The 12,500-nt window shown below is 40.8% G+C and overlaps 1 protein-coding gene across 1 annotated transcript in view; it reads left to right on the top strand.

Annotated features, from left to right (window-relative positions):
• Positions 1–11,807: 11,807 nt before the first annotated feature.
• Positions 11,808–12,500, top strand: part of ptk2bb (protein tyrosine kinase 2 beta, b) — a gene marked incomplete at both ends in the record, with an annotated part of 22,398 nt that continues 21,705 nt past the window's right edge. Inside the window, one exon of the mRNA XM_080860375.1 lies at positions 11,808–11,999. Coding sequence (XP_080716501.1) covers positions 11,808–11,999 — 192 coding nt within the window. The remainder of the gene's footprint in view (positions 12,000–12,500) is intronic.

Genomic DNA, 12,500 nt, shown 5'->3' with positions numbered 1-12,500 from the left:
AGTGGAAGTGCATATTGCTGTAGTGCTCCATGGAATCCCAGGAGCAAAAGAGACTGCTATGTCACTCAGGGTCATACAGAGCTCTACAGACAGTTCTTAACAATCCGATGGAACGTCAGAATCTACCCTCCTTCATAGGTCTTTGTCTGGAATCTTCTTTGACTTTGGCTGTACAGCAAAAATAGCGTCTTCTACTACTACTATTTCTACCACCCCTACTACTACCACCACTGCTACTACTTACACTACTACTACTACTACTACTACTATGAACCCTTACATTTCTCTTTTAATTTATTCTAATATTTAATATCTATTATTATTTATAAATGATACACATATTAACCACATCTCTAATTTGTATTATTGACTTATTTTACATGTTTTCACCACTTTATCTCTTTATCCTTTTCCTCCAATCCACATCATCATCTTTTCCACAGAGTCTCATCCTGGCCCCTCTCCCTAAACCTCCATCTAGCTCTGGACTGGTTCCACCCTATGCACTTTTTTTGTTGTATTCTTTACCTTCCGTTTGTCACCCACTCGCCTTGTTCTGCTTGGCTTTTTCCAATTTTCTAAATTTGTTCCCGAGCACTTACTTTATAAAAGCACTTACCTTAACTATAGCACTTATCTTGGATCCCAGTCCAGGCCCCATAACCTAAACCTAACCCCCCATCCAAACCCTAACCTCACCCCCACCCTAACCCTCACCCCTAGGTGTATCCCCCTCCGACTTACCCCAGTCCCGTACATTATATCATTGACCTTTTTATCTTCTTTTGGCCTCCAATTCTATTTCCCACCTTTTCCATCCCCAATTGACTGATCTTTTTTTCTATCCGTTGGCCACCATCTCCTTTGCAATCAAACAAACCCCCCCCCCCCCCACACATCTGTCAATTGGATTGGCCAGTGCACCCATGGCTAAGGCCGCACTTAACCCAACACTCATACTATTACTACCGCTACTACTACTATTACTACTACTACCACTACTACCACTACTTCTATGCAAAGACATATTTGTATACTATACTTGAACTAAAAAACATTGTCTCAATAGTCAAGTAAAACCTCAAGGGGAGGATAAACCAAAACAACAAATTAAAAATGCATCAAAGGGAAATACTCATAAGGGAGGGCTGAAAAATTAAGCAAGAAAAACAAATGAACACAATAAATAAAGTAAATAAAGTCTTAAAGTACAAAACCCTCATTACTGGCCAGCAAAATTACACTTTTAATTAAAGACCAGTTAAAGACTGGGCTTGAAAGATGCTTAAACGTTGTCATTCCTATAAAGTTGAATCCTCTGATGGTGGCTTCCTGAGAAAAAGGAGTGAACCAAGTTGCGTACTGTAGATACAGTAACATGCTACTCCCCCTGCTGTTCAAGTCATGTACATAATTGCACATTTGGCCCATCAAAGACATGAGGTAGATATATGTGGATATTCACACAGTAGATATAGATTCCACAAATGAGGATTAAACGTTAAACATTAACGCACATTCCCCAGTTCTTTTCAGTTATGACTTTAAAGTTGATTCAGCACTTTTTAGTGTCAGATAATTATTACATAACATTTAGGCACTGTGGTCTTCAAGACATCAAAACAGTTGTTGTTTTGTGAACCACTGTGTCTTTGTTCGTGTGTGTTTGTAACAGAAAGTGAACAGAGAGAGAGAGAGAGAGAGAGAGAGAGAGAGAGAATGTGTCGCTCTTTGTGTACGTCTGCATGGGAATGTGTGAATTTCTTCATCAGAGTGAGAGTTTGTATCTCTCTCTCTCTATCACTTACTCTTTGTGAATGTCTGTGTGTATTTGTGGTGTCTGTATGTGTGCAGTCCTCTGTGTGTGTGTGTTTTTATTTGTGTGTGTCTGCTCCTCTGTGTAAAGTGTGTGTGCTCTCCTCATTATAGCTGCCTGGTCTGACACCAGCGTGGGGGAGGAGGTGGCGAAGCGTGTTGCCTCATCAGCGCTGTAATGACATCTAATTTCATTACGATACGGGCTGTACGTTACGACTCTCCCCCAGTAATAACGTGCTGGCCCCCAGTCATGTTATAAATAACGGCAGCCAAACAGCAGCCCAATAAGAAAAGAGTGCAGGACATTATTGAGAAGGGATTTCAGAGCCGTCCGGACCTCTGCTATCTACAGGTGAGATGCTTACGTCAGACATTCCCACGTCTTTGATTTGTATGGTAGGGGCGTGAAATCGCCTCAGTTGAGCTACCTGGATGGAAATGCGATTAGTGGATAATTAAGAGCCATGGGAATTCCACACAGTGAATCTCTCTTTTTTTTTTCTTTTTTTTTTTTACTTTTTATGAGTGGTCCAACCAGAGAAGTTGCTAGATTCCCATTGTATTTGTTCTGATTCCTTTCGCATTGCACACACACCAAATCTTACCATAGATTTCAAATTATTGCATCTTCTGGCACAAGTGAAATTACCGACTTAGCGGGCACTATAATAATCAAATTTATGTTTCGATCGATATCTCGGGAAACATTTTTTCCTCTGAATCCTTGGAAGCTCCTGAATGTAATACTCCCATTCCCACCTATTTCTTCCCGTCATCTAAATGGAAAAATGGAAAATTTGGAATAGTTACACTTGGCCCTATTTGATACTTATTTCACACATCAGAATGGCTGCCAACAGCCAGTCAAAATTCAGCAGTCAATATTAGCCATGGAAAACTTTTTCCCCTCAGCTTATTAGCGCCTAAATGAAATTGGCCCGTTCCTTCCAATTTCCAACATTTTCCAGCCATTTCAATTCCATGAAAAAGGCTGAAGGCCACTCATTGGATTATCACAAAATTTGGAGTACATCCTCTCCAGACCATCCTGTCAGAAAGTGAATTTTGATTCGTCAGACCATGTGTTCATCAAATGTGCTTTTTGTGATGTAAAGGTTCAAACTTTGACATTTTCATCACTACCACATATTCTGGATGCATGTCAAATTTTGTGAAATTCCGTCCATGCAAACAACACATTTTAATATCTCAAGAACTGCTTAAGTTAAAATTTTGAAATGTACCGTTGGCTACATTTTGCTCACATCTCCAAATTCGATTTGGCGCACTCAACAAAATGGCCACCACCAGTCATGGAAAAGGCTGTGGAAGCCTGGGACTGGACAGAGGCACTGAGACATGGTAGGTAGTACCTTCAGGAGTTTGAACAGTGAAGAACCGTCAGGAGAAATTCTCTTAATTTGACAAAAAGTGTTGGATAATAATTGAGGACTGAGGGACCCATGATACTGTATCTAACTATAGCACATTCAAATACAAATACATCCTGTACATTTTAGTTTTTAACAGCTATATCATTGTGCTGTAAGAAAAACCTCCTTATGCCTGATATACACTGTTCTGAGTATAAAAAATTGAGGACTTGCAATGTGAATTGGCTTGGCAACGATCTCACCACGTTGGGAGACATCAACAAAAACACCCCGACGTGAGTAAACAAGGCTCTCTCTCTCTCACCCTGGGATGAGCTCTCTCTGCACTCCCTGGAAATCAGAACACCCACAGCTCTGCATCTGTGTTGTGTTTTGTTTTTTCAACTATAGTGAATCTCTGAACAGTGAATCTTTTTGGAGGTTTTGCATGGTGGCATGGTACAGTAGTCTACTAAGAACATACTGCTCCCATGGAAGGCTGAGTGTATGAGTGTGTGCGCGCGTGTGTGTGTGTGAGTGTGTGCACACACTCATAGGTACAGAGCTGTTTATCAGCCAACAGTGACTCAACTATAAGGATTCATCTCAGTGGCAGACACACTTATACACACACACACATACGCACAGATCTCCCACTGAAATGTGAGGAGGCTTGACCATAGCTTCTGAGTTTGGAACACTCCAGAGGACCACCGTTTCAAACTGTCAGAGAAACGGCACAAATACAAAAAAGAAAAACAACCTTCTGCTATGCTTCAATGCACTGGTATTTATACACATATTTAACACATATTATACACATATTTAACTTATCTATCTTCAAAAAACCTCTGATTAGCTTTATGCGAGACCTTTCTTATATATAATATATATATATATATATATATATATAATTCATATGTTTTCCTATATATGTCAATATATATATTTATATATTATACAATATGTCAGTATTCTTATATATATACTGTATATATATATATATATAAGAACACTGACATATTGTATAATATATAAATATATATATTGACATATATAGGAAAACATATGAATTCAAAACCTTGTCTCAGGAGAGGACCAGCATAGGTCCCAGGAAGGGGATTCAAAAACATGCATTTTCCCAGCACTGTGTAATCCAACACAATGACTTCATCTCAGTGATAATGAACCTTCCTCAGAGCTCAGTGTCCCCCCTGAAGCGGAGTGTGTGTCACACACTTCAAGCACTGGCGGGTTGACTTGAGAGGTCGGGTGAATGAATTCAACATAATGAGTTTAGTCATGCTTATGGGACCAAGCTGTTAGACGACTCGGGGTTTGCGTGATGTCAGCTGAACTGTTAAAAACGGCTACCATGTTGCCATCTGGCTAGCTGAACATATGACACAAGCATGTCCGAGCAGCATGGCATGGCTAGGGGGCAGTGTGGTTCGTGGCGAACATGGCATTCTGCATGACAAGGGTCAACATGCTCAGTGAACAACTCTCAACTGTAACTCTGTAATTAAATGTGCAGGAACTGATCCGACAATAGTGGCAGTTAACCGGCAATGCATAAAAAAAGCTTTGATTTGTAGGCTTCATGTAAATGCATGTGCATACTGTACGGGTGCTCTTCATTATTGATAATATACTGCCCCCTAGTGGTATTTCAGTGGTATCTAGTACAGCAAGGATGTGGTCTCATCTGCTGGTAACTTTGGGAGAGACATGAACGATGGGTAAAATTATAAAGAATTTTGTCAGCCTTTAATCTCTTATGTATTTGAGATCAATAAAAAAACAATTGCATAAAAGGGGCAGGTCAATTGGCCATTTCTATTCAGAGATCACTAGTATTATTTGAATTTAATGGTATGTGCCTTTTTAATTTGGATGCTATTCTGCAAAAGAAGACAGTATCATGGACTATGATGTCTGCAATATTAAGCATTCAGCATTACCCTCAAAACACTACATCTAGGAATAGGCAACATACTAGGCTATGGCCATAGATCCTGGTAACACCCTGTAGTTACGACATCGGTGTCTGAACAACTGTAAGATAGCAACACAGTAATATAATGCTAATTAGTAATGGTCCAATAACTGTTTATTGCTGTTTTTAATGTACCAATAACAGCAGCATGTGGCTAAGAAAGCTGCTGCGGGCTCTACCAAACAGACTTCCCTTAACTACAATTAATAAATGCCATATGTAACCTCTACCATGAGTTAGTTCTAGAGCAGACCTGGGCAAAGTGCGGCCCCAGGGCCATTTGCGGCCCCTTCGCTGTCCCTGACCGCCTCGCGGAGGTCAATGATAAATTATGAATCAAACGTTAAGCGATAAAAATTGATATTACTAATCATTTGTTTACTTATACTATTGCATTGCAAGCTTCCTCTCATGTGTGTGTGTGTGCCATGTGTATTGGTCGTCTGGGCACACCTTTAATACTGCAAAAACATGCTCATTTTTCATTCTAAATTGAGTTCAGCCTATTGGTCCGGCCCTCCACAACAGTCCCACTATCTGATGTGGCCCCTAGGGGAAATGAATTGCACACCCCTGTTCTAGAGAAACCTGAGGATGTTGTTCTGTTGACATCAGATCTAGGATAATGCTCAGCTGAACGTTCACATTTTTTAAGTTTTGCGAGAGGCACTTTTTAGCTCTCTATCTTACTCTGTTACATATTAGTGTGTGTTAGAACTGCAAGGAAATGTACTTATAGTTAAGAGGGAGACCACGCACTGCATGGTAGTTGTAGTATGTTTCTTTTCACTGTAGTTTTTGCTATTCTCCTGGTTGCAAGGCAATAAAGCTTTAAATGTACTGCACTGTAAATTGGACTAAGAAAAGAGTTCAGACTTATGGAATGTGTCAATTACCCTTAATTAGGCCATAATAATTGCCTACAAATTGATTCATTAGGTTTTATACAGGGTTCTCTTGATTACAAACATATTAATATAGGTAAATATTGTACGTGCCTCTAACGACAATTGGTCAATTTGATTGTTTTACCAAATCCATCTCAAAACAGCCTACAGTAGTATTAGTGGTATTAAAGGCTTAGTGTGTAGTTTTTAGCGATATCTAGTGGTGATGTTGCTGAATTGCAATCAGCTGAATACCCTCCCTTAACCTACGGTAGTCGTCAAATGCAATAACAACGCGAAAAATTCCTATCTCGCGCCAGTGTTTTAGTTTGTTCAGTCTAAGCTACTATAGAAACATGGCAGTGCAACATGACCCGAGGAAGAGGACCTGTCCCCTATGTAGATACAACGGGTTAATTCTAAGCTATCGAAAACACAGCGCTTTATAGTTACAGGTATAAACTGATGACAACACAATTATAAATAGGGTACTATGTGCCCATTGTACCAATAGATGCCACTAAAAACTGCACACTGGCGGCTTTAATACTCACGACTCACAACTGAATCAGGCACTCACCTAAACTACCAGTCTGATAAAATCTGGATAAGTTTAGGTGCAAGTGCGCAAGATAAGGAAGTGCAAACGGCAGAGTGGGCTACGAAGTCAAGGGAGTGGCTTACCTTTACCCACCTTTGAACGTCTCTATGCCGTGCTTTTCTCAGCTGGGATTTGGAAAAGGAGTTTTGTTTGCGGTTTACTAAAAGTTTCAACAAAATCTAATAAACCAACGCATGATTCAACGGAACGACGGGAACTGTTGAAGGGGACATCAAGATTGTCATCAGGTGAGTTCACTTCTTACGCGGTCTTTATGGTCAAGTGCAGTTTACTATGCAAATAGTTGTTACAACCCTCATGTCCGTAATATAGACTATGTAGGCTAAAACCGTCACTTAATACCCACTGTAATTTATCCTGCTTTATCCCGTGCACTGACAGTCGGCCATTGCGTTATTAAGCAATCTCCCTGAAATTCTGTTTTTGCATTAACGCAAATTATTAAATAGGTCTATATTACAGGTTTCTTATGTGTCTCGGAATACGTTTTTAAGGTTGCTTTGCAGCCGTAGAAATGACTGAGTTTGGTGAAATAACCTTCTGTGAATGCATACATTGCTGTTAATTAGCCAGTTTCTCAACAGTGTTTGTAGTCTAGGAGGCCGTACACAGGCAAGTCCACGCAGGTGAAATTGTTGCCTTGTGCATTCCAGCGCCTTAAGATATAGGCCCATATTGCATTATGTTACGTCTTCCTGCTCTTCGGCCTAGATCTATTTTAGGGTGTTATTAAAGGCAATGAAATTACGAACTTTCAAGTCACACAAAAAGTAATCTTACGAAAGTTAGGAAGGTCTGTTTGTTTTAGTCACGTGGATAAACATTTTCCCTAAACGTCCAGCTTTCCTTTATCAGATAGACAAGATGACCTCAGCACAGCTGTGGCAAGAGTTTACTGTCACTTATTTCTCTACTTATTGTATGTGATGTATGTGAAATACTTGTTATTTGTACTTTTGACAACATCTGACATTTGCTGAACAACACTGTAGTTCCTTGGTTACAGCGGGGGAGTAGATATAGAGACCTGTTTATTTTTGTTGACAGCCTAACGTCATTAACACACACACAAATGGTGCGTCTGTGCACATGGTATGACAAATACATATTTAAAAGCTCCAACAACAGCATCTTTTGTAGGGGGCATTGGCTATTTGTGTTGTTGTCTTCACTTCAAAGGAAAGTCTTACCTTTCTTGACATTGTGGAAGTCTTCTGCTAGGTTTGAGTTTCCATAACAACTCAAGTGCCAGCATGATAGTATCTCTTAGGCCTCAGGAATCAGTGCTGGGAATCGCTGTGGAACAGAGCTGTTCTAGGAAGAATGTCATAACACTCCTGTGGGTTAGTCACACATGCTAACAGCATGCCTACTGAGGCCAATGTATCCATCTATAGTGTAACACACCATGGGATACAATATAAAAACCTCAGCAGTTCACTTAACATGGCGTATGTATCTGACAGTTTACTACACAAAAGTTAAACACAAAATAGGGTTGTTCTAAGAAGAGTAAGAGTTCAGTAAAAGTGAGTTTTGGTCACTAAAATGGCATGGGTGGTGGGTTCATAAGTTTTAAGCGGTAGATTTATTTTCTTTACTAATTATAAGTGGCATGAAGCTGTGAAATAAAATGCTCACACAATGACCACTGTAACCACATTAATGTGGCATACGGAAAAACTACTCTTATTCAGTTTGTCATCTATTTTCTCAGTTCTTGAAAATACCTTTCATGAGGCCAGATTAGTGTGTATTATTACATTGTCATGAATGAAGAGTAGCACATTTCTTCATTCCTGGAGTAATTGCCTCTTTGACATGGCCTTCCTGCAGACAAGGCAGTATTATGTTACGCAATGCCTTCAGGAGTGGGGGCTCCCGGTGCCCCCTCCCCACCTACCTTCCAGGTTTTCCCTTCCCTTAGGTTGTGCCTCATTGCTCCGGTTTAGTGTTTACCTGTCAAACACGAAGCCCTCTGGAGGTCACGTCTCACAGATGTGTCATCTGTGCTATTGTGATCATCAGGGGCAGAGCTGTGGTGCTGTTCAAGTCAAGTCAAGTGTACTTTATTGTCAAAAATCTATGTAACAGGGTTAACACAGAGGTTTGAAATTGCGTTTGACCAGTCTCCAATGTGCAGTTTAAAACATTTAAATAAGACATTGACAATAATCTCTCTCTCTCACACACACACACACACACACACACACACACACACACACACACATAGCAGCAGAAGTACAAGTTGGTGGATCTGTGGAGGACAGGGAGAGGGGGAATGGCGTTGAAATGGTTGGAAGTTTTCACAGTGGTGCTGCGGTTAGCTTTGTGTTTGCCTGCCTTTGTCTCTGTGAAGTCTATCTCTCTTGTGTACGGATGTAGAAGACTTGAGAATGAAAGTGCAAATATCAGTACAAAGAAAGTAAAGGATAGATATTTAAAGATGGTTTTAATTATTATTATTATAATTTAGTTTAGTTATTTATCAGCATTGCCCGTGAAGTGGATGTCAGAATGTCTAAGTCGAGGTACATTTGCCAAAAGGATTTGCCACTTTGCTGCAGTGATGTCCATGATGCATTGAGCTATCTAAGGCACGTAGCGTCAGTAGGGGCGAGGAATTCACTGCCTCAGGCTAACAAAACAGCAAACGAAGCCAAGTGACGTACACACCCACTCACACACACACACACACACACACAAAGGCTGACCCTCACAAACAGGCCTTATGAGATTTGTTATGCCCTCGATTATGTTACTAGACTGGCCTGAGCAAACAGAATAAACAACCCAGCTTTAGTATAAGCTTCAGAAAACGTCTAAAACTACTCTGTACTCTACTGTACTTCAAAAACTCTACAGGAATTTTACTGACTACACAAACACGATGGCTCTCCAAATCTAGCTTGTTGGCCGTCGCGGTGCAAAGCCCAACGCGATTGATCCTAGCATTCCAATCAGAATAGGTGTGCCTGTGTCACTTCCCACTCTTCCCACTGCCTCTATAGCTAAAACAGGTTGGACAAGACGACAACAGCAACATGAGTCATAGGCCTAATTTCTGGTGAGAAACTGATCTTGTTGTGTATCTCACATGTACTGAAAGTTGCTTTGGATTTAGCCGTCTGTTACGTGAATCTGATGCACACACAAGGAGTGTTTCATTGAGCTTTAAGGGCAAACAGTATGTTTTAACTAGAGCTTTTTTAAGCCTGGTTTCTTGTTATCCTTATTCTTTCTCCATAGTCAGATATAACAACTGTAGCATGACTGGTGAATCCACAGGAGACAATAATCTGAATCTTCTGTCCAGCGAGAGGTACAGACACTTAACAGCGAAGTGTCGGAATCCATAGCCAAATAATGATTTTACTCATCCGTGATTGATTAGACTCACTTGAGACAGTCGTCTTAGTTAATTGCAATTGATCCACCAAATGATATAATCCCTACCCAGCGGAAATCTAATGACATTGCAGAGGGCGCCATTGATTGCCAAAAGTGAAGCAGTCAATAAACAGATAGTTAGGGACTGCCTGCCTGGAACTCCCCCTGGACAATGTCACTGTTAGTGATGCTGTGCTGATGTCACTGTTAGTGAGGCTCTGTTGATGTCACTGATAGTAAGGCTCTGCTGATGTCACTGATAGTGATGCTCTGCTGATGTCACTGTTAGTGATGCTGTGCTGATGTCACTGTTAGTGATGCTGTGCTGATGTCCCTGATAGTGAGGCTCTGTTGATGTCACTGATAGTGATGCTCTGCTGATGTCACTGATAGTGATGCTGTGCTGATGTCACTGATGGTGATGCTGTGTTGATGTCACTGATAGTCAGGCTCTGCTGATGTCCCTGATAGTGAGGCTCTGTTGATGTCTCTTTCTAGTGATGCTGTGTTGATGTCACTGATAGTGAGGCTCTGCTGATGTCCCTGATAGTGATGCTGTGTTGATGTCTCTTTCTAGTGATGCTGTGTTGATGTCACTGATAGTGAGGCTCTGTTGATGTCTCTTTCTAGTGATGCTGTGTTGATGTCACTGATAGTGAGGCTCTGTTGATGTCACTTTCTAGTGATGCTGTGTTGATGTCACTGATAGTGAGGCTCTGCTGATGTCACTGATGGTGATGCTGTGTTGATGTCACTGATAGTGAGGCTCTGTTGATGTCACTTTCTAGTGATGCTGTGTTGATGTCACTGATAGTGAGGTTCTGTTGATGTCACTGATAGTGAGGCTGTGTTGATGTCACTGATAGTGAGGCTGTGTTGATGTCACTGATAGTGATGCTGTGCTGATGTCACTGATAGTGATGCTGTGTTTAGCAGCAGTAGAGTATCATAACATCACAGCGCTTGTGCCTTTCTGTGATGCCGATTTTTGGAAACACTTTAGATATTCAGTGCTTTACAAAGAAGTTATCCAGTTCATTATTTGATCTGTTGTCAGCTCCAGCCATCTGAGCCTCTGTTTACTACCAAGTTGACCATTTTGTTTAAAAACTGTATCATTTAATGTTGGCGCAAATGCTGTGAATTGAGAAGCTGTGTGCAGAAAACATGCCTTGTCGTATATACTCTGAATAGTTTATACATTGTGGATGTTGGTGGTACAACGGTTGCCCTGGGTTTGGCCCTCTGCCCTTGTAAGTCGCCTTGGATAAAAGCATCTGCTAAATACCGGACCTTCACTGATTACTTGTTCTAATGCACTGACTGCTAATGAAGACCTTTTAGGTTGAGTCTTAACACTCTAAGGTCCAAGGCCTTTTAGACTTTTCTAAGTTGTCTGACATGCCTTGATGTTTTTGTACATTTTGCTTAACTAAAAATATTGATGCACAAATGGAATATATGATTCTATTCTAGAAGACCTCAGCATATTAGAAAAGGGTTCAATGTTTCCGTGGTTGTTCTTTTTATGTCTCTAAGACGAAAACTCAAAAATAAAAATATCCCGGACGAGGGATATAGACCTTTTAGTGTATTCTGTTGAATAACAATAAGAGCTGAACCCTAACGGACCATAACCCATCACACGCAGGATGAGGGGGGTGTGAGGAGGCTTTTTCTTATCTGTGTGAGAGGGAGTGGCAGCGGCACTTGTGGCCATGGCGGGCGACACCAGCACCCTCTCGTGGCGACTGCCAAGCCCTGGCGGCGACGGGATCGACAGGAGCCCGGAGTTTAGCTTCACGGGAGACGGGGGGCCCGTCAAGATCCTAAAGGTGTGCTTCTCCAGCAACAGCAACCTGGGGCGGAACTTCAAGCTGGTCAAATGCGACAGCTCCTGGCAAATACGGGTGAGGACCAAATCATCATTTGTAAAGTGCTTAAGGCCTAATATCCCATGATAACATTATATGTAATATATATGATAATATACGTATATGCCCTTCGTGCCAGTAGCCATTAGACATTAGTTCCTGGCAAATACGGGTGAGGACCAAATCATCATTAATTAAAACCCTCTACAGTCCAATGCCTTTTAGACTCTTCGAAGTTGTCTGACATGCCTTGATGTTTTTGTACATTTCCCTTAACTAAAAACAAATGGAATATCTGATTATATATTCTAGAAGACCTCAGCAATAATTTCCTGTAAGTAAAAGGAATGTAGTAAAAAAAAGGTTTTATTTAAATCAAATGTAAACATACCCTGAAAAAAATATATATATCCCGGACGAGGGATATGGACTGATGACAGTTTTAAGGTCCCATGATAACATTATATAAGCTTCTGTTGAGAGCAGGATGCAAGATGGACTCCTTGACCTTTGAGAGTTCAGTGGGTTCATCTTAAT

Source organism: Sprattus sprattus (genome assembly GCF_963457725.1).
Source record: "Sprattus sprattus genome assembly, chromosome: 2".
NCBI classification, from domain to species: Eukaryota; Metazoa; Chordata; class Actinopteri; order Clupeiformes; family Clupeidae; genus Sprattus; species Sprattus sprattus.
This window is presented reverse-complemented; position numbering and strand designations above follow the sequence as displayed.